This window comes from Pleurodeles waltl, chromosome 3_1 (genome assembly GCF_031143425.1).
Source record: "Pleurodeles waltl isolate 20211129_DDA chromosome 3_1, aPleWal1.hap1.20221129, whole genome shotgun sequence".
NCBI classification, from domain to species: Eukaryota; Metazoa; Chordata; class Amphibia; order Caudata; family Salamandridae; genus Pleurodeles; species Pleurodeles waltl.
Window position 1 is genome coordinate 1,094,490,911 of NC_090440.1, and position 22,608 is coordinate 1,094,513,518.

The 22,608-nt window shown below is 44.5% G+C and overlaps 1 protein-coding gene across 2 annotated transcripts in view; it reads left to right on the forward strand.

The window, feature by feature from the left end:
• The first annotated feature begins 2,640 nt into the window (after positions 1 to 2,640).
• ANKK1 (ankyrin repeat and kinase domain containing 1) overlaps positions 2,641 to 22,608 on the forward strand; it is a 203,240-nt gene continuing 183,272 nt past the window's right edge. Inside the window, exon 1 of one of the 2 annotated variants that reach the window (XM_069224376.1) lies at positions 2,641 to 3,064. In XM_069224376.1, coding sequence (XP_069080477.1) covers positions 2,951 to 3,064 — 114 coding nt within the window. In that variant the 5' untranslated portion in view covers positions 2,641 to 2,950. The remainder of the gene's footprint in view (positions 3,065 to 22,608) is intronic. The other variant, XM_069224374.1, reaches the window with a different exon arrangement.

Here is a 22,608-nt window from a genome sequence, read left to right on the forward strand (position 1 = left end):
GATGTCATCGGTGGCGGCGATGAGGCCGGTTTCAGTGCTGTGGTTGCTGCGGAATCCGGATTGGGAAGGGTCCAGTGTGCAGTTTTCCTCTAGGAAGCGGGTTAGTTGTCTGTTGACGGTCTTCTCAATAACTTTTGCACGGAAGGGGAGCAGGGAGATAGGCCAGAAGTTCTTGAGGTCCTTTGGGTCCGCCTTGGGTTTTTTGAGGAGGGCGTTTATCTCTGGGTGTTTCCAGCTCTCCGGGAAGGTGGCGGACTCGAAGGAGCTGTTGATGATCTTCTGTAGTTGGGCTGTGATGATGGTGCTTGCTTTGTTGAGGATGTGGTGAGGGCAGGGGTCAGATGGAGAGCCGGACTGGATGGTTTTCATGATTTCAATGGTGTCGTTGTGGTTGACGGGGGTCCAGAAGAGCAGGAGTTTGGTCAGAGGTGAATCTGTGATGTTGGTGTTTGATGGGGGAGGGTCTGGGTGCTGAAGCTGTAGTGGATGTCTGCAATCTTGTGGTGGACGTAGGAGGCTAGGGAGTCGCAGAGGTCTTGGGCTGTTGGGATGTCGTTGGAGCTGGAGTTGGAGAGTTCCTTCACGACGTTTGAGAGCTCCTTGTGGCTGTGTGCGTTGTTGTGGATTCGGTCTTTGAAGGCAGTTCTTTTGGGGCTCGGATGAGTTGGTGGTGTCTGCGGATGGCGTTTTTGAAGGCTGTGTGGTTTTCCAGAGACTGATCTTGGCAACACTTTCTTTTGAGTCTTCGGCAGCTTTGCTTAGATTCATGGAGGTCGGCAGTAAACCAGAAGGCCTTTCTGTTGGTGCGTCTATTGGAGGGATTCTTGATTGGGGCGAGAGTATTGGCACAGCATTGCCATTGCCTGGAGTTCGGTGGTGTGGCTAAAAGAGACATGATTGCTGGCAGAGAAAATAGGGTTGAGTGTGTGTCCTGCGGAGTGGGTTGGTGTTGTGACGAGCTGTTTGAGGCCGAGATGGAGAGGTTGTCGAGCAGGGTGGCGGTGTTGTTGTCATTGATGTTCTTAAGGTGGAAGTTTATGTTTCAGAGCAGTATGTAGTCAGAGGATGCGAGAGCGTGTGTGCTGATGATGTCAATAATGGAGTCGCTGAACTGCTGTCATGGGCCGGGGGCCCTTTAGACGAGGGTCCCTCGAAGGGTGGTGTTTGGGTCAGTGTGGATTTGGAAGTGCAGGAGTTTGGCGGTGCTGAGGGTGTCTTCGGTATCGGTCGTGATCCTGAGGGTGTTCTTGTGGATGATGGCGATGCCTCCTCCTGGTTTGTTGGAGCGGTCCCTGCGGGTGACCTTGTAGCTGTCCGGGATGGCTATAGCAATGACAGGTGGTGAGGGGGGGGGTTCATCCAGGACTCGGTCAGGAAGGCGACGTCTGGGGAGGCTGATGTGAGTAGATTCCATAGCTCTACTGCGTGCTTGTGGACAGAGGGGGTGTTGTGAAGGATACATCTGATATGGTTGCCTCCTGCCTTGGTGGGTGTGTCGTTGGTGTGGAGGCTGGTGAAGGTGCAGTTCCGACACGAGAAGGATCCACGGGTGGTCTGCAGGGAGGCTTGAAGGCAGGTGGGAGAGCGGCCGGTGTTGAGGGCACGGAGGGTGGCGGTGGTGGGGGACAGAGAGGTGGAGAGTGAAAGTGAGAGAGGGAGAGTGGGAGTGGGAGTGGGAGTGAGAGAGAAACAAGGAAAATGAACACTAAGGGACAGTAGTGGAGCAGAGAGCAGAGCAAAGCAAAGCAAAAGGAGGAGAGAGGCAGAAGCCTGTGGGTGGAAGAGGGCCTCAAACTCTTGACAGGGGTCAGGAGTTCAGAGGAGCCAGGGAAAGTGCTCTGCTTACAGGGTGAAGCCAGGAAAGTGCTCTACTTACACGGTGGAGCCACAGGAGGCAGAGCAATGCACCAACCAGTTTATGAGAAAGAAGGAGAAGGGTCTCACGGTCAGTAGAGTTTTAAGGCCTGGGCTGAGGGCTCCAACCTTTTTGAGGGCTCCCTGATAGACCCAGCTCTGTTTTGCAAAGAGTCTTGCCCTGATGACCTTGAACAATTCTTGAACAGATTGTTTTAAATACCGCTTTTCTTTATTTTTTGTGAGTTATGTGATACTCTACAACAGACATTCTGCAGGAAATGTTTTGTTTATGTGTCATACTACATCCTTAAAAAACGCTTCTTTTAGATCAAAACAGAGCCTCACATATGAGAAATGGGAAGGCGTCATCGAGATTATTTGCAGTTATATTAGTGAACTGTGGCTGTGTTACAACATTGAAAACACAGGTCTCTATCCCTCAGTATTAGATGGAAATACATTTAGAATTTGGACCAATGTGCTTATGCGCTGACACTGACTTGGCCAAAGAGGGCATAAAAGGGCTGAAACTGGATTATAAATTCAAACCTGTTCTGAACAGAGGCACCCAAAAGACATTTGAGCTGAAATTGGATTATAAATTCAAAGGCGTTCCGAACAGAGGGATGGCAAAAATACTATTGACCCAGGGCCTCCAAAATCCTTCAGAAGTCCCTGCTCACAGTGGAAAGTAGTGTGAGCTCAAATGTTGGATGTGAGAACGCTCTGAGCATCTGAAACAAAGCAAGGTGGTTTCGTCACTTTCCCGGGGATTCCCCTGCCCACACTTTCTCCTTCCAGTTTCCTTCTGGCTTGGCAGGGGCCCGCGCGGAGTCCCGGAATATTTGGTCGAGAATCGTTGACTGTGGGCCAACACGACGAAACCTCTCCTGACACACCTCTATCCGGTAAACCGGTCCACGGGGAGCACCACACCTCCGCCTCCTCCACAGCTTGTTCACTCTCGAAACACCAGGAAGTAGTGCTCACAAAGTCCTGGCTGCTGAGTCGTGAGGCTGTGAGACATGGACTCGGAGGAGGGCCAAAGCCTGGGCAACCTACTTCTGTTTAACCGGGACGACTTTGAGTCGGAATGGACCAAGGTGGCTTTCGGCGCCTTCGGGCAGGTGTACAAGGTGAAGCACCGCCTTTGGCACACCGTCTTCGCCGTGAAATGCTCCTCGGCGGTGATGCTGAGCATGGAGAGGTACGATAGGGCTTGCTCTTGCATTACTTGAGCACGTGCGCGATGGGAGGGTTGTCGAGAGCGGGGACCTCCACCATCCAGAGGGTCCCCATTCCGACCAATGTATGTAAATATGTGCGAGATATGAGAGCCGAGGACCTCTCGCCATATTCTGCAAGGGGCATCATTTTGTGTTACATCGCTTGTTTTCCGTGGCCATGGATTTTGTCGGGACACTGTTTCTTGTCGCGAGATTTTCTTTTACAAATCCTTGTTGCTGGACGATTCCCTGCTATCGGGGACATCATCACCCAGGCTAGATTGTCCCTCCAGAAGCCATCGTAACGGCGACGGGTTAATCCAGCCTTGTTAAATTGAGGGGAACAAGTACTACAACGCAACTCTCAAGATGCATTTGGGGTTTAAGTGAATATGCAGGACTGTAGAATGGGGTCCTTGATGACATGGAGGAGTCATTTTATAATCGTAGTCCAATGTAAATAGCCCAAGCATGTTGACGATTGATTATTTTACTTACACAATTAATAAAAACCATTGCATTCAACTACAAAACAAGGGGTTAAATGAAAAAAAACATCCAGGTAATTCATTAAATACAAAAGTGCAGGGTAAAAAGTAGACTATAGGGCTGGAGGACTGTCCAAACCAGCTAAATGTAATATATGTTTCTGTACTTGTTATTGCGAGTGAAAAGGAGGGGAGGGGGGATATAGACTACCGCCCCCACCCCCCAACCAAGTCTGATAGTTCTGCTGTTGTACGGGCAGCCCACTGTTTTATCACTGTAGCCCAGAAGCCTGATGGCCAAAGGAATAGGGAGTCGATGGGAAGGTAAAGTAAGGTTGAAGTGCAGTGCAGATTGTCGGCTAGAGGGAAATAGTCAACCATGTAGCAGGCGCTGTTATTTGCCATATTCGAACTTTCTTCTAGATTGAGGCCAGTATAATCAGGCGGTTCACTTTTAAAATGAATTTTGCAATGCATGCCATGTATTGAGGTGTCCGCCCCTTTAGACAGAACAGAATTGCATGGTGGCAGGTCCTGTTGGTGTTTAAAATGTTCCGGAGATACATTTTACGCCAATGAAAAGAACTTGGCATGTACAAAGTATGTGAAGGAAGACTTCTCATGGGTATGAACAAAGCCTGAATCCATTGAAGTTTGAGGGATGAACCCATTTTGGAGCTGTATCGAGTGAAGGGAGCAGACCAAGTCTGGCATGGAACACTTTTATATTTAGGTGCTTTTTTAATAAGGCCACCGTGTATGATAAGGCAGCTGGAACCTTGTAAGTGTTGATGGTCATCTGTGCGTGAGAGGGTTGCCTACACTTAATTTTGTCGTTGAACTAGGAGAGTTGCTTAATTTGTTTGTTCAATGCTTGCTTAAAAGCTTTATGTGGTAGGCTTTTTTGCCAGCGATGCCCAGCATGCAGATGTTTAACTGATGCCTCAATTCTCTCCGAACACAGGTTTGAATTCGGAAGGGTGTTAAGTCCAACTTCTTGTCATATCAGGACTTTCAGTGAGTTTGGCTTTGTCTGCCTCAACAATGAGGCATATTTGAGAAAGGGGCCCTCGTGTACCAGTTCTTGGTACAGAAGTCAGAATTCCAGCCTGATTTGTTTCAGAGAAGTACTATCGCATAGTAGAAAAATGAGGCGAAAATCATGCTGATACTACAACTTTCACAGTGCATCCGTTTGTCAAATTTTGAGATTAAAACTCACAGAATGCAAATTAATGTCAAATAAAGGCACATGACTCTCAAAATGCCACTGCAGCAACATTAAGTGGAATGGCAACCCTAAGCACTGGTGCTAAAACAAGATACATCTAGCCAATAGGTAGGGAGCTATAGATGTCGCTTAGAAGTATCAAACATCACCCATTCTTGGGGATGAAGATAGGAAGCTGCCAAATTCTGTAGTATGAAAAATAAATAAGTAAATACTCTGAGTTGCATTATAGTCGATGTCATTAGAAGTTCGTGTTTATACTTTTGGGATTGCGGCTGACTGGCAGTGCATTCTGGGTGATGTAGTCTTGTATTTCAGTTCAGCCAGCTGGACTAATACAATTGATGCAGGGCCGGCTTTAGGGCGATGCAAGCAGTGTGGCCACACCGGGTGCTGACCTGTATTTGGGGAACTTCGGGGGGGGGGTGCTGTGTTCAGCAATAACTTATGAAACTTGTGATTTAAAAGCACCTGCTGACAATGCTTAATTTGTAAATAAAAATGTGCTGGTGCCCAAAGCCTTCCTCTTGAACACGCAGCTGCTGCAATTAAATATCTGAACATGCAATACTGAGGCAGCGCAATCCTGAAGCCATCTTGGGCCTCTTCAGTCCATTTACAGGCCCGCCCTGCCCCTTCAGCTGACTCTAGAAATTTTCTACTTTCTCCCTTTGTGATGCCTTTTAATTTTTCCCTTCCTTCATCTTTCACATGTGTCTTTTGCTTGCAGCAAATGCTTGAGACGGAAGAATCAGCCCCGGCCCTCAAAAATAAGTGCCGGTGCTCTGCACCAGAAACAACAAGCACAAATTAAGCACTACCTGCTGAAAATTTCCTTGTGCGTCCACCCTTCAGGAAGCAATTAAAATGTGAAGATACCTTGTGTGATTAATGTTCCTGATAGGGAGAGAGCTGGGAGTTTTTGGCAGTTTTGACTCACCATAAAGTAGCTAGAGGATTAATATGCCCGCTGCAAAGGTAAGAACCATATTTTCTGTGGACAGCTAGAGGATTAGTAAAGACAGCCTTTACAAGCACTTTAAAACAAATGAATGTATGTGAAAGGGGGGCTATGGAGAGCTGAGGGGCACATTTGCCGGGTGGTAGTGAGGAAATCCGAGGAGGTGGTTATGGGGTTGTGATGGCGCCAAAAAAGACAGTCGCATAGGGCACCACCAGCGCTTAAACCCGCCCTGAATTGATGATAATAATTTGTAAAGGAAATTCACAGAACTGGAATGCTGGTGCTCTGGCACTATTGAGTCATCTGTAAGTTAAGTTGGGGCCGCGGGACCGAACCTACCTGTGGAGTGCAAGGTCGTTGAAGTTTTCCGATTCCATGCGCATTAGTGTATTTTCTTGTCCAGGTTGTTTACTCGGTACATTAGCACTTTTACGCCAGATTGGTCCATTGCAAATTCAGTATCACACGCATCAGAACACAAAGGACAACCAAATTGGGAGAGTTGATCTCTCGTACAATTGATATCCACGATTTGGGAATATACGCATTTATTGGTTGTTTTCAGAGCCACAAAGATCCCGTTCTCACGCTTTATAAATGACGCAGGTATCCCACTTACAGGGAATACGAGGTTAATGATTATTATTTACAACTGTGCATAAAGGAAGCGTGGCTGCAGCTTTGCAATTAAAGAAGTTTAACCGGGGTGGCACAAAAATGCTCATTTCTGAGCGCTGCTGTCTACTGAGCTATAGAATCTTTCCATTCTGAAGTATCTGTTTGACACTGACCCTCACTGTGATCTTGGCCAGCTCACGAAACTCCCCGGCCTCTGTTGTTCCAAAGTGTAGTTGGAAACTGGTTCAACCGGTAGGGCCTGCAAGGAGCTTCTATGCAGCAAGTTAAGTTGATGTTTTAAAGAAACAGTACACGACAAAAATATTGGTTGTTTTGGTGCTGTTTTTGCACAGCTGTCAACTACGCTTACGTTTTAAAAATTAGTTTCATCCAGGTCTTGTTTTTAAGAGAGAACCTCTAATCCTGCAGGGACATGCATTATGAGTTTTACCAGTATATATTGGGGACGACAGGTCCCGGCAGGGAAAGTGATGTTTGCTGCAAAATCAGGCCTGGCTAAAATTCACCCTCATGAATAACAGGAGCTAGTTGAAAAATGCGTTTTCTATTCAAATGTGTTCTAAACTTTACTGTTTCAAATATCCATACAGAAAAATACAAGTTATTAACAAAATTAGTTAACATGCATCACGGACGTCACTTCGGGGTCGCCTGGGATCGCAGCTGCGACCCCTCGGTTTCCCCTTGCGACCTCTGGCACTACCTTTGCGACCCCTGGTCTCAGAGATAGCAGAAAGTCAGAATAAGAGTTGATTATTCACTATTAGTGTTACAAAAATGGAGTACAATTGCCTGGAATATGCTCTTCCGAGGCAGCTGAGTTAAGTAAAAAATGCTTTTACATGCATGTCGTGTGCTTGCGAGTGCAAGTGTGTTTATATGAGAGAGAGTATGTAAGAGGGAATTTGTGCGCATGTGTAAATATGTGTGTGTGAGTGATGGTGGAGGTCAAAGGGCATGTGATGTCACTTCTGCTACCCCAGGCATTTTGGTGAATTGACCCCCATGAAATGCATGTGTTAACGTTGGGGGAATTACTGTCAAACTGTTAGGGCACAGAGACTGAGAAAGTTCTGTGGATCTTGATTATTCAAATGCCAAGGTGAAAAGGGGGGCAGGTGGTCAAAGATTTTTTGAATTGGAAATAGTTACTTTCCCGTCCCAGTTCCAAACCTAGGAGATTTTGTCCGCAGGATCCTTAAACCTGTAGGATTTGTCTGCTGAATCTCTTGCACTTAGGGATCCAGAGAGACAAAAGACTGGCAGGCGTGAGCCCTCTGGGTGATGGACAGGGGGAAATCCGATTGACCAGGTAGATTGGTGGATCAGTAGCTCGGAAAATGACTTTGTGATCAAGGCAAAGAGTTTTAAAGGTCTGTCTTCTTTTAAAGGGAGTCAGTGAAGTGGTTTCTGAGCTAGGGTGATGAGATTAGGTTATTTCGGACAAAACAACAAGAGACCTCATCGTTTTGTATCTCTAGCGTTTTGAGAGGATTATTATGGGGAGGCAACTGTGTAGGCTTTTACAGTAATTCAGTCGGGACATGACCACGGTGAAGATGAGGGTAGTTTTATGAAAGAAGTAGAGCAATGACATAAACCCATTTAGTAAGCATAAAAAGTGAAATGCTGATTTTGTGGAAACTGCATGTATTTGAAGGGTTAACGATAAGTCACTATCAAAAATGAAACCCTGATTGCAGACATTTTTCATAGTGGTCTTGAAGTGTCCAGTTCTTCAAATCAAAGTAAAGGGAAGTGTGCAAGATTGACAGACCCCACGAGCAGGATTTCTGTTTTTTCACCTTTCAGGCACATCCAATTTTCCTGCAGCCAGTTCTGAAAATTGGCAAAAGCAGTGGAACAAATTGAAAAGGTTGCCAAGTTCATCTTCGAACGTGAGATGGAGATGTGGCCCTTTGTCATAAATGTGATAGCTAATCTTTAGTCTAATATCCATGGCAATGATGGGAACTATATAAACATTAAATAATGCTGGTAACAAGGGCGATCCTGAAGTACATCAAACCTGTTAATTTGAGGAATGGTTCCATTAAGCCTTGCTGGAGGTGGGTTTGCAGGAATGAGGCTGACAAGGCCAGGCTGTTCATCATATGCCAGCAGCTGTTGGCAGCCTTTTGATTAATATTTGGTGAATGATGTGTTGAAGGAGCCTCAGAGGTCTAAGAGGATAAAGGTTCAAGGGTAACCTTGGTTTTAGGGGATGAGTAGTTTTTTCCTGAAGTTAAGTAGTGTCTTTTCTGTGACCCCACAGGATCTAGTGCTACACTTTAGGTCAATCGGGAGATCATTCGATTCCTTGTTGGAGGACAAAGTCAAGTTCCTTTGCAACACTAACATGGTCGGAGATGGGTCTGTGATTGAATTGTCAGTGTTTGCAGCAGGTTTGCTTATGGTGGGTGTGATGAATGCATGCTTAAGTTTTCAAAGAATGAAATGAGTGGGAATGAATGTACTGATCATCCTGGTGGTGTTGGTGTCAGTGGTCGGTTTCCTTAGGGTTGCTGATGCCCCAAAGTGGTATGGCTTTTTTAAAGGTGGTCGGGACATTCCTCATAGCGTAATTAGAGATGGAGGCAATCTACGAAGAGAGTGGTGGAACAATTAGTTATGGGATCAAGGGGAAAGACTCCTCGGCTTGTGGTAAAATGGAGGTAATGCAAGCCTCAGTGGTGTCAATTTTGTTGGTAATAATAGTAGATAGTCACAGTGGAATGGCAATGTAGCCGGCATGCAAGATGACAAGCAAAGACAAACCATCTCTTTGTAGATGAGCAAAATTTATTTGGCAAGTTTTGCAGATTCAGCATTTAATGCTATGGAAGTATCCCTTATTTGCCCTAGTGAATGATTTGTACCCTCTGGAGAGTTTCTGGGCAGCAGCACCATCAAACAGTGATTAATCAATGTTACAGCCTCATTCTAGGGCTTTACCTTTTTTTACAATTAGCTAAAGCTATAGTTTACAGCATTTATTCGTCTTCATTAGGCACTGCTTAGGAGTGCAGATAGCTAAAGTACATGAGCTTTTTTGAGTTTCTAAATTCATTCTTTTCTGATAGCCTCATTTGTTTGTGAAATAAAGGTATGCATTGTTTTATCTTCCTCACGTTTCATTTACAGAACTTCTGATTAATATCATGGTTTGATCATTGAGCTGCCTGACCTGACCATTAAACTTCTTGTTATCATGGACAATATTTTGCTTAAGTTTAAGAAACCAAAGCATGTTGGGCCTTGTAGTCCTTGTTTTCTGCAATTGGACTTAAGCTGATGTGGCGGATCAAAAGAAAACAGCTAATTGACATATGATGTTCTGGGAGTCCAACATTATCCTAGTGGAATTACGAGTTGACCGGTTACAATGGTTCATGCTAGATCCAGTTACAGGAAATAGGTCAGTGCTTTTTGACTGTTTTTTAAGTTGTTTTTTTAGGCGTGGCTGTAGTGCCAGTAGATATGGTTTATAAAAATTTTATGAACATTTGCTCTGTATCTTGAGGCTCACCATGAAGATTATTACACCCAACAAGCCAACCAGAAATCCAGTTCTGGCAGTCCACAATCTACTCTCACAGCTGTAACGCCCTAGCTAATCCTGGCGTTATAGCCCACAAGACTCTACACACTGGGACATTTGAGAACATGGTTACTTACAATGCTAAATGTGAAACTACAAGTTCCCAAATGCCAAAAGCTGTCAGCTGGCTAATGATTTAGGACTGACTTCAGGTGTCGCACGTGGCATGGAGCCTTATGGCAGCTCATGGTCTTGATTTGTTTTGGGGTAAGTGTAGTCCAGTTTATCACGTTTTTGCACCAGGACTACTACAGCAATCTCAAAAATGGAAATACAGTAATCTGGACTGGACAAGCTAGTAAAGAATGGACATGAGAAACATGAGAGCTCTGAAGTTCTTTTTTTTACTATTCTCCAAGCCAAGTTGAAAAGACTTGGAGGCAGATCATTCCACTCAAAAGATTCACTCCTCTGAAGCGCCTGCCATTCCTTTCAACTCAAAGAAGTTGATCCCAGTAATCAAATAAATAGGAAAACTTCACTCGTAACCCTTCCCACTCCTCCCTCCTCACTTTGTGGTATCTTTCAAGAAAATTTAACATAGGTTATATGCTTTGCATTAAAAAATCATGCAAGGTATTGACAAGGGGAAAGGTTGGAATAAAGATGTTTCCCACAAGGCACTAAGGCCCGTATTTATACTCCGTTTGCGCCGAATTTGCGTCGTTTTTTTCGACGCAAATTCGACGCTAAACTAACGCCAACTAACGCCATATTTATACTATGGCGTTAGAGGCGTCTAGCGCCAAAGTTCCCGGAATGTGCGTCATTTTTTAGCGTGAACCCCTTCCTTGCGTTAATGATATGCAAGGGAGGCGTTCCCGTCTTAAAAAATGACTCCCAGGCCTTTACGTGGTATTTATACTCCCGGGCAAAAGAGACGCCCGGGAGTGGGCGTGGCTAAAAACGGCGCATTTGCGCCGCTTTTTAACGCCTGGGTCAGGCATGGCGTTAAGGGACAAGTGGGCTCAAAATGAGCCCAGAGTGCCCTCCCCTGCCCCCAGGGACCCCCCCTGCCACCCTTGCCCACCCCAGGAGGACACCCAAGGCTGGAGGGACCCACCCCAGGGACATTCAGGTAAGTTCAGGTAAGTTTTTTTTTTTTTTTTTTAATAATTATTTTTGGCATAGGGGGGCCTGATTTGTGCCCCCCTACATGCCACTATGCCCAATGACCATGCCCAGGGGACAGAAGTCCCCTGGGCATGGCCATTGGGCAAGGGGGCATGACTCCTATCTTTACAATGATAGGAGTCATGTTGATGGGGGATGGGCGTCGTTAAAAAATGGCGCAAGTCGGGTTAAGACGATTTTTTTGCCTCAACCTGACTTGCCCCATTTTAAGACGCCCTAACGTCATTTTTGCCCAACGCCGGCGCTGCCTGGTCTACGTGGTTTTTTTCCACGCACACCAGGCAGCGCCGGTCTGCTTGCGCCGTCTAACGCCATTCCATAAATACGGCGCCCGCATGGCGCTTCAGAATGGCGTTAGACGGCGCAAAATTTTTTGACGCTAAACTGCGTTAGCGCAGTTTAGCGTCAAAAAGTATAAATATGGGCCTAACTGTTTGTACTACTATCCTACAAACAAGAATTATGTAAAATCCGATGGTTGAGAAATTAGTTTAAAGCGAAATGTGTACATTTTGGGAATTTCAAAGCCCTTATACAAATTTGCCACGGGCCTTTCCAGCTGTACATGCTGCTTTTTGGTGCAGCTCTGCTTACAAGTCTCGATCGTCACATTTTGGTTTATGTAACTTGGTCTCAAGTGGATCCTACTGGTTACATTGTATATGCAGCACTTCATGTGTGAGAGAAGCGGGCTGAACAAAATTGTTCCCTGCAGAGAACGCCACCACTTTCTGAGTTTCTTCAAGATACATTTTACTGACGATAACTCTGTAATTCTATGCTTTGGTATTCCTGTTCCTGAGAAATTAATCGTTTGTCAGCGTTTCATGGGTGCAGATCTTGTATTTGTTTGGGTTTCTATACTATTAAGAAGCAAACATCAGATCACTTTTACAACATTTTGAACAGATGCACAAAAGCATCAACATAAAATATTAAAAAAGAGACACATCATAAAACTGAAAGAGCATGCTTTAAGGAAAATTGCAAATAATGCACATATTTTCTTTATGACACTTCTGTGCGCTGTGTTTTACTCATCCCAGCCCTAACTATGTACTCATAGGTTATAAAAACGTGTCCCCACCACATTCCACATTACATAAACCTCACTTTCACTGGTAGTATAAAGATCAAAGGAGATGTCTCAGACTGGTGTTCAAGCTGGGTGCAAACGTTGTGAATAGTGGCAGGCACTGCCTTGCACCACAACCTGTGATGTAACAGTTATGTTTGCCATTGACTACATGTCATTTACTGCTGAGTAGCTACTATCATTCGAGAGAGTTCCAATAACTCCATGATCTTATGACACAGTACTGGTCAATTTCACCCACGGAGGAGAGGGTAATTCACTTTTATCTGAAACAGCTGTTATGGAAAAAATACTTCTTTGTAATTTTTAATTCGATATTTTTTCGAGTGATTTGTAACGAAAAGGACTTGTTTTGGACATAGTACTTATTCAGTTTGTTTTCTATGCACCGTTATCTACAGGTTTTACAAGTACTATCACCTAGTTTATTTGCTTATTGTAACAAGTCTTAATGATTAAAGACGAGTGGGACCTTTGGATTTTCACATTTGCGATCTACAGATCTCACTTATATTAGTAGAGAGCATTTAATTCACTAAGGCCCATATTTATACTTTTTGACACACAACTGCGCCAACGCAGTTGTGCGTCAAAAATTTTACCGCCGGCTAACGCCATTTCAACGCGTCATGCGGGCGCCTTATTTATGGAATGACATTAGCCGGCGCTGCGGACTGGTGTGCGTAAAAAAAAATGACTCACACCAGGCAGTGCCGGCGTATGGGAAAATGGGGGTTGTGCGTCAAAAAATGGGGCAAGTCAGGTCTGAGGCAAAATTCAGGCCTCAAACCGGATTTGCGCAATTTTTTTTGACGCCCAACCTCCATTGACATGACTCCTGTCTTAGCAAAGACAGGAGGCATGCCCCCTTGCCCAATGGCTATGCCCAGGGGACTTATGTTCCCTGGGCATGGCCATTGGGCATAGTGGCATGTAGGGGGGCCCAAATCAGGCCCCCCTATGCCACAAAAAAGATCAGAAAAAAATACTCACCAGAACTTACCTTTACTTCCCTGGGATGGGTCCCTCCATCCTTGGGTGTCCTCCTGGGGTGGGCAAGGGTGGCAGGGGGTGTCCCTGGGGGCAGGGGAGGGTACCTCTGGGCTCCTTCCGAGCCCACAGGTCCCTTAATGCCTGCCCTGACCCAGGCGTTAAAAAACAGCGCCCATCAGGCTGTGCGTCGTTTTTTAAGGCCCACCCTCTCCTGTGCGTCAAAATGACATCAGAGTATAAATATGGGGCACAGGCCTTAAAGTAATTTTTTGAAGGGCACGCCTACCTTGCATATAATTAACGCAAGGCTGGTTCCCCCTTCCAAAAAATTACGCACATGGTGGAATTTTGACGCCCGCGGGGTCGGACGTCAAAGTATAAATATGGGGCAGGGTTTGCGCCGATTGTGCATCAAAATTTTTGACGTACATTTGGAGCAAACAGAGTATAAATATGCCCCTAAGGCCCATATTTATACTTTTTTTAGCGCCGTATTTGCGTAATTGTTTGACGAAAAGCGGCGCAAACTTGCAAAACGCAATTGTATTTTGTAAGTTTGCGCCGTTTTTGCATCAAAAAGCGGCGCAAATGCGGCGCTAAAAAAGTATAAATATGGGCCTAAGATGTCAAACTTTTGAGAAAAAATTCCTCAGATGGCTTTCCAAAACATACCCTATAAGTTTGAAATGGCAACAATATACACTGTTTCTTTTGAAAAGCTGTTTTTTTTGGGAAGGGGGCACAAGAGAATGACAATTGTGCGCTTCAAGGGGATAGGGCAAAAGGAAGTTTAAAGCTGTGAAACTGCCTATTGGTAGCACATGGCTGGTGTGTTCTCAGTGGGTAACTCTCCATGTGAAAAACAGGTTAAACATGCTGTAAAATGTAATGTGAAAGATTAGATAGGCAAAAAGAGAACTCAGATGCTTTGAAATTAGACTTCACAGTTCAATGTCCTCATCAACATATTTTAAATGGTAGGCCTCACTGCAAGCTAGGGTGTTAAGTTCCATTTTGTATAAATTCTTCATATCTGAACTTGTGCTGAGTTGTAAGAGTGTTTGATTTGTGTTTGTGCAGACGGTATTTTTCCAAGGTACTTTTTTGAGGGGTAAATTATTTTGGCATGATCTTTATTTCCAAGGCGCTGACAGAATCAATGTATCTGAGAGACAAATAACAACTGCTAGGCACCTGGAACATATGCATAAAACGTATGCAACAGAACGACCAGGCATTATCATGAGAACCCAATCTTTACCTGACTACTCATGGGCATTGATTCCATACGTTGTAAGATTTATGGATATGTTTATTCCTGAGATAGCAGTGTCTACCGTTTGTGGTAGGAATTCAAAAATTAGGCAGGTAACCATACTTTAAAATTAGATTAGCAAAAATAAAGTAGCAAAGGAATGTAACATTTAGAAATCTGTCAAAAGCTCTCATTACCTGTCAAGGTTTAATGGACAGGTTGAAGGGCTCTATAGGAGTCACACCAAGAATGTAAAATGTATGTAAGAAGGAGTGGGGGGCGTGGGGTTTCGAAATAGGCAAAGGCTCTTTTAAAACGTTTACATGGAATCCAAACACACAACATCGTTCAGTCCTAAACAATAGAGAATGGGTAGTCCAGACATTTTCCAAGGGGTCACAAAGTGTGTATGTGATGTGAGAAGAGACCGCATTGAAGCTAACAGAGTGGCAGTCAGGAGGCGGTTGCTGGGGGGGAGGGGTCCCCAATTTGGGGGTTTCAGTAAGGTGGGTATAGGAGAATGGAAGCATGTACATCAAGTTGTGGAACTGCACAATGTGAAACAAGAACACCTGGGATTAATCCCCCAGATCCTAGAAAATTGTTTTATTTCAGTTTTCCTCCCTTTTCTTCATTATCTTTTTATATGAGAGGACCTCAAAATACATGATTTCTGGATGTGTGCTGTATGGAACCTTCTCCTGTGTTTTTATGAACTATAATGCTGTTCATGTATAATAGGAACCGAGGCCACCCAAAGAGTGCACAGAACAACTGATTTGCCTCTGACTTAACTATTGGAATTGCTGTCAGAGTGGGTGTGAAGATATAGGGGGTCATTCCGACCTTGGCGGGCGGCTACTGCCGCCCGCCAGGTGGAAACCGCCATGCGGCCGCCAATGCGGGCGCACTCCTGCGGTCCCCATTCCGACATTCCCGCTGGGCCGGCGGGCGCAAACCAAGTTTGCGCCCGCCGGCCCAGCGGGAATGAGGCCGCAACACAGGAGCCGGCTCCTAATGGATCCGGCGGTGTTGCAGCCGTGCGACGGGTGCAGTTGCACCCGTCGCGCTTTTCACTGTCTGCTATGCAGACAGTGAAAAGCTGGCCGGGGCCCTGTTAGGGGGCCCCTGGACACCCCTTACCGCCAGCCTCTTCCTGGCGGTGCAAACCGCCAGAAACAGGCTGGCGGTAAGGGGGTCATAATCCCCAGGGCAGCGCTGCTTGCAGCGCTGCCCTGGCGGATTATCACCGCTCGGGTATAAACGGCGGAAAAACGCCGGCCCTGGCGGTGCGACCGCGGCTGTACCGCCGCGGTCAGAATAGGGATGTAAGCACCGCCAGCCTGTTGGCGGTGCTTTCAGTCATTTTTGCCCTGGCGGTCTCAGACCGCCAGGGTCAGAATGACCCCCATAATGTTTCTGAATTTGATCATGTTATGAAAAATACTTCTCAAAGCACTGATATAATCTGATATACTAAGGTGAAACGGTTATGCTTGTGTAATGAAGTACACTTTTTGAATTTTGTAGAGACTTTACCATAGTTTTACACTTTTGCTGCAAGATATCTTCAAAAATGAAGATGCCCCTAAAGTTAACTGGTGCAGGACATCTAGATACCATTCCATTATTTAACGTAAATTGACCTTTAAATAAAGGCAACCTGTTTATTTGGTATATTTTCAATGTTAATGCTGAGTCCATTAACCAGCTAAGTGCTGCTGCTAACCACGGGGCTGCATGTAAAGGTCAGGAGGCCTGCATGCGTCCCCCAGGCTGTAATTTGATTATCTCTGCAGTAGAGAGACAAGATTCCAGTGACACAAAAGAACTCCTGCAAACAATAGTACCATTTCACAGCAGACCACAGAACAGACTGAAGGAATGAACACAAGAACCCCTTCTAGTAGGTGGAAAGAACTTGGTTTAAAAATTAAATTTTGAGCACAAGTATGAGCTGGATTAATCAGCAACTGCACTTTAGCACTGGCAAAAACACCACTGTTCACTCTATTTTTCTGTGCCATTGTATACATCATGATACTTTCATTGCAAAGCCTTTTTGCTTTTTTCTTTTGGATCAGGATCTTTGAGTGTTGTTGTTTGGTATTGGTACACCACAGCAAGCAACTGGAAGTACTCGTGACCATATTGGTGTGTTAAAAGACAAGCCGGAATCTCGACCAAGGAAGAGATTACTACTATCAATAATTTGGGTAGTATAAATTGGCATGGGAATCAAACAATGTTTCCTTTACTATTATTAAGATTCTGAATTTTGTTTCTGACAGTCAAACAAGACTGCAGATACCCCGCTTCCATTCCATGTATGAGGCCTGCATAAATAATTGAAAGTCATTTAGAAAGACAAAATTCGAGATTTGTTGTTTAAAACTCAACATATTGATTGTACCTACCTTTGTCAGTCATAAATATAAGCTAGTTAACCTGCAATGAATGTGCCATCAGTATATATTGCCACTATCCAAATGAAGCACTGACTTCATTGCTATATTCTTTTAATTATCACATTTAATTTTGTGTGTGTAAACACGTGTTGCTGCATTTTTAGTAACATTTGAAGCGTTTAAGCTAGAAAGAAAATGTTTTATGTTAAAATCTGCTGATTATGCGGCAGATGACGGATTGTATGACAAATGTGCAAATCTTTGATTATGCGAAAATCCCTGTTGCTGCACACGCGCATAATTCCTGTGACACCTGGCTATTCTACATATTTTAAATATTGTTGTCCATTTGCTAGATCCGGTATATCATTGTGTTTGTATTTGCAATCAGTTACATTATGATTTGACAAGATCTAAGCTTAAAAGTAGACCTGAAAGAATGTGCAAGAGTAATAACTATTTTTGTTGAATTTGTAACGTCCTATATGGTTGGTTTGTTGATATTGTCAACTAAGAGAGATCTCATGTCTTTATAACTGAGATTTAGGGATAGGTCCCACTAAAATAGAGATGTCCTTGCATTTGTATTGAGTAGATTATAATTAAATAATTAGAAACTCCCTCCTAGATTATATATCTTAGTGAATGATTGTTTGATGGTAGCATAAATAAATGTGTATTTCCACAATTTTGCTAATTGCTAAAGGAAAACCTTAGGCGTAAGAAATAGGGTCTGTAGCTGGCAGAGGTATTCACCCTTGTCCAAATAGGGATCACAATCCTAGTCAGGGTAAGTCACACACAATCCAAATGATCCTGTGCCCACCCTATGGTAGCTTGGAACTGAGCAGTCAGGCTTAACGTAGAAGGCAATGTGTAAAGTATTTGTGCAATAAATCATGCAATAACACAGTGAGAACACTACAAAAAGACACCACAGGTTTAGAGAAATATAAGATATTTATCAGATTAAATTAAGGTCAAAACTATCAAGATTTGATAATCACAAATTGAAATATCACTTTTGTAATGATAAGAAGAGTCTTTAGTTCTTAAAAGCAACAATTGTCTTTTGCCACCACAAAGTACCTAGTTTGCGTCAAAATTACATGCATGAAGACTTCAGAGGAGGAGAAGTGTTGAAAAAGGTAGGTGTGCGTTGGATTTCCGGGCGCACATAGACAATGCGTCGATTCTTTTCCACACAGCTAGGGCTTTGTGTCGAATTCCGGCGTGCAGGCTTAAATCCTCTTTGCGTTGCGGGGTCTTTTGACGCCCAGGGACGATGCATGGAAATCCTGGCCGTTCGGGACGAAGTCACAGCTGTGGGGATGATCCGGTGGGTGATGCGGCGGAATTTCTGTCGCACGGCTGGTGCTGTGTCGATTCCTCTTGCAGGAAGTCGGGCTGCGTCGTCCCAGCTCGGTGATGCGTCGATCTGGTGGGCTGTGAGTAGAAGTGCCAGTCTCAGCATTGGCGCTACGTCGATCTCCACTCGGGTAGCCGGGCGCGTTTTTCCAGTTCAGCAATGCAGGGATTTTCTCACCTCTGTGTGTCGATTCCGACAGACTGTGCATCGATGTTTGCCACACAAGGAGTTTCTTTGCAGAGATGAAGTCTTTTTGGCCCTGAAACTTCAGGAACAGGATGCAGTCTCAATCCAAGCCCTTGGAGAGCACTACTCAGCAGAGCCAGAGGCCAGTAATGCAGCAGGGCAACAGCAAGGCAGCAGTCCCTTAAAGCAAAGCAGTCCAGGAGAGTCCTTTGGGCAGCCAGACAGCTTATCTTGGCAGGTAGCAGGTTTTGGTGCAGAGTGTCTTTCTCCAGAAGTGTCTGATTTGGTAGGGCCAGGGTCCCAGTTTATATACCCACGAGTGCCTTTGAAGTGGGGAAGACGTCAAAGAGTGGTTTGAAGTGCACAAGGTCCCCTTTCAGTACAGCCCTGTCTGCCAGGGTCCCAGTAGGGGGTTTGGCAGTCCTTTGTGTGAGGGCAGGCCACCCTTCCAGTGCAGGAAGACCCATTCAGTATGCAGATGTGTGCAGGTGTGACTAAGCATCAGGTGTTTGTGGTTGTTTGGGTGAAATGCACAAGGGAGCTGTGAACCAGCCCAGCCCAGATGTGGATTGGAGACAGACTCTAAGGCACAGACAGATTTAAGTACAGAGAAATGCTCACATTCCAAAAGTAGCATTTCCTAAATAGTAATATTCAATCCAACCTCACCAGTCAGCAGGAGTTTGTACTACCATTCTGGCCATACTAAATATGATCTGTTTACCCCTTTCTAATTTTACCACTCAAACAGTTTATGAGGGTAGGCCTAATGTTATCCTATGAAAGGAGCAGGCCTCACAGTAGTGGAACATGAATTGAGGAGCTTTCCACAACCAGGACATATAAAACACACAGATATATATCCTGCATTTTGCCTACACAGCACCCTGTCCTCTGGGTTACCTAGGGCCTACCTTAGGGGTGACTTTTATGTAGAAAAAGGGGAGTTTAAGGCTTGGCAAGTACTTTTAAATGCAAAGTCGAAGTGCAAAGGCAGGCCTGAGACATGGTTAAGGGTCTACTTATGTGGTTGGCACAATCAGTACTGCTGGCCCACTAGTAACATTCAATCTACAGGCCCTGGGCACATGTAGTGCACTTTACTAGGGACTTACAAGTAGATCAAATATGCCGATTGGTTATGAACCAATGTTACCATGTTTTAATGGCTTTAGCACTGGTTAGCAGTGGTAAAGTGCGCAGAGTCCTGAAACCAGCAAAAACAGTGTCAAAAAGTGGAGGGAGGCAGGCAAAATGTTGGGGGTGACCACCCTAAGGCTGTCAGGTCTAAAATTAGGCTATGATGTCTACCAGACCTAATTACATTTCTACACGCAAGACAAGATAATTAAGTATAAAAATCATCTAGCCACTTACTCCATTTTCCATTTATGTTCTTTAAAACTGTCTCCAGAACCTTCCAGGCCATCAAAATTACTAAGCAGTAGATCACAAACTGAAAGAAAAATAAAAAATGGCTTGTCAAATGGCTTACACTAGAGGACAGAAAGACAACCGGTGTCAGACACCCCCTAGGGGTAATCACCAGTGTGTAAACGGGGGTGATATACCACCAGTGAGGGGACACAAAAAGTGTGGTTCTTGTAGTATGTGCCATCTCACAAAGAATACCAAGACAATTCATGTGGGTTTAGCTAGACCATGGATACAGATGAAACATACTAACTGTAACACGGACAATGTTATATATCTGATATGGTGTAAGTGTAAGCTCCCTTATGTGGGGATGACGACTCGCAAAGTCAAAATCAGGATCATGGAGCATAGGAGTAACATCAGGTGCAAAAATCCAACACCAAAATGACAGCGCACTTTATTGAAAAGGCTCACAAAATAGACGATCTGAGCTGGACTATACTAGACAAACCAACGCCACCAACTAGTGGTGATAATATGGGGGACTTCCTGTTTAACCACGAACAACAATGGATTTATCGTATTCAAAGTTCCATTCATGGGTTGAATGATGATGTACAATGGATTCAATTGAATAATTTCTAGCATTACACTCTAATAGGGGCCAAATAGATGACATTTTGTACTGACTGATACTTGAACAAAATTTAGATATGTGTCCTCATTCACCTCAGTTAACGTCCTGATGTGACGACATCAACAACATCGCTGTCACTCGAAAACTAAGGGGGTTGTCTTTCCCAACGTGATTGCCAATAATAATCCTCTTTACCAAAAAAAAAACCCTACAACATCCCTCCGTAACTTTGATATGTGACTTTACCTTCATTTACTTTAAGTAAAGGAGGTACTTCCACGAATATGGTTGCTGCCATTAACCATGTTTTATAAAAACCACTCCAGCTTTTTGCTGGGTGTGATGGGAGTAAGATCACCGTAGAATAGAATTTGAACGAGTTTCCGCTTTCCCCAACATTGCCGCCAGCCTTGGACCATGTTTCTTTCTTTTTAGGTACGCCTCCAGTTGACTGCTGGGGTTGATGGGAGTGACATCACCACAGAATAGTTTTTTAACGAGTCTCCGCTCAACCTAGAATTCCTACACGGAGCCGGGAAGCAGTCGATTGGCAGCACTAGACCCTTGATGAAGTAAGGAGGAGGGGGTTGGGTCCCAGAGTGAAGAGGTTCGGATGCGATCCCACAGTTCTTGGTGTAACGCATATTACACCCGGCCATTTGAGATAAGGCTTGGGTATTTGAGAACATGAGAAGGACCCTTTTGAGTCGGAAAGTGGAATTAGATGCTCCTAGTATACGGATGAGGTAGGCACGGGGATGCCTGAATGAGAGCCGGTCATTTCCGGTACAAGAGAGGGACGAGCTCAGTTGTACAGACCACGGCAGTCTCCCTCTTGACACCCGGTCCTTCGATATACCATACTGAGTATGTAAGGGCATGAACGGGACCCGCGAGGGTCGGCGGGCGGAATAAGAATGCCTTTGATACACGTCTTTTTATCATAAAATACAACTATTTCCTGCAATGAATGAAGAAGATGTGTTTATCTTTGTGCAGTGTGTGACTACAGGGTGGTGCCCCCACCCGGCGCTGATAAATGTGAGTAATAATGAAAACTCGGTGAGTCAGAATCATTTAACTACCTCTAAATAACACACCTGTCTGGTGTGGTTTCTGAACCTTGGGTGATGGGCAGATTTCACGGGGGACCTTTAAAACTTGTTTTGACCACCTATATATATATACAAATATTATAGGGAACCATGTGCACACTTTAAATAACTAGCCAACACTAAATGGTGGATGGGATATAAAATAAATAAAGAATTTAGATACCTCTTTCTCCCTAATGTATAAGGGACAGGAAATATGTTTATCTGTATTTTTATATGTTTGTATTTTGCAAATAACAGAGAGTGTGTATGCACATGGAGAATTTCTCCTAAATACACAGATGATTAGAATCCTGATCAAAGGACAGGTAGGGGAATATGTGTAACGGGGCAGGACGAAGATCCTGATGAAGGCCGAGTGACCCTATGTGGCAATATCAAAGCGGCCGAAACATGTTGACCCTTCACAGGCACTGGGGTGTACAGGTAATTAGTTCCTGTTGGACTTTTTTGCTTATGCAGGGTCATCCCTAATCTTTTTGCCTCCTTCCTCCTATTTTTTCTGACCTGTTGCTGTTGGCTTTTGAACTCTGAGCACTTTACCACTGCTAACCTGTGCTAAAGTGCATATGCTCTCTGTGTAAAATTGTATGTAATTGGTTTATCCATGATTGGCATATTTGATTTTCTAGTAAGTCCCTAGTAAAGTGCTCTAGAGGTGCCAGGGCCTGTAGATCAAATGCTACTAGTGGGCCTGCAGCACTGGTTGTGCCACCCACATAAGTAGCTCTGTAATCATGTCTCAGACCTGCCACTGCAGTGTCTGTGTGTGCAGTTTTAACTGTAAATTAGACTTGGCAAGTGTACCCACTTGCCAGACCCAAACCGTCCCTTTTGTTACATGTAAGGCACCCCTAAGGTAGGCCCTAGGTAGCCCCAAGGGCAGGGTGCAGTGTATGGTTAAGGTAGGACATATAGTAATGTGTTTTATATGTCCTGACAGTGAAATATTGCTTAATTCGTTTTTCACTGTTGCAAGGCCTGTCCCTCTCATAGGTTAACATGGGGCTACCTTTAAATCTGATTAAAGTG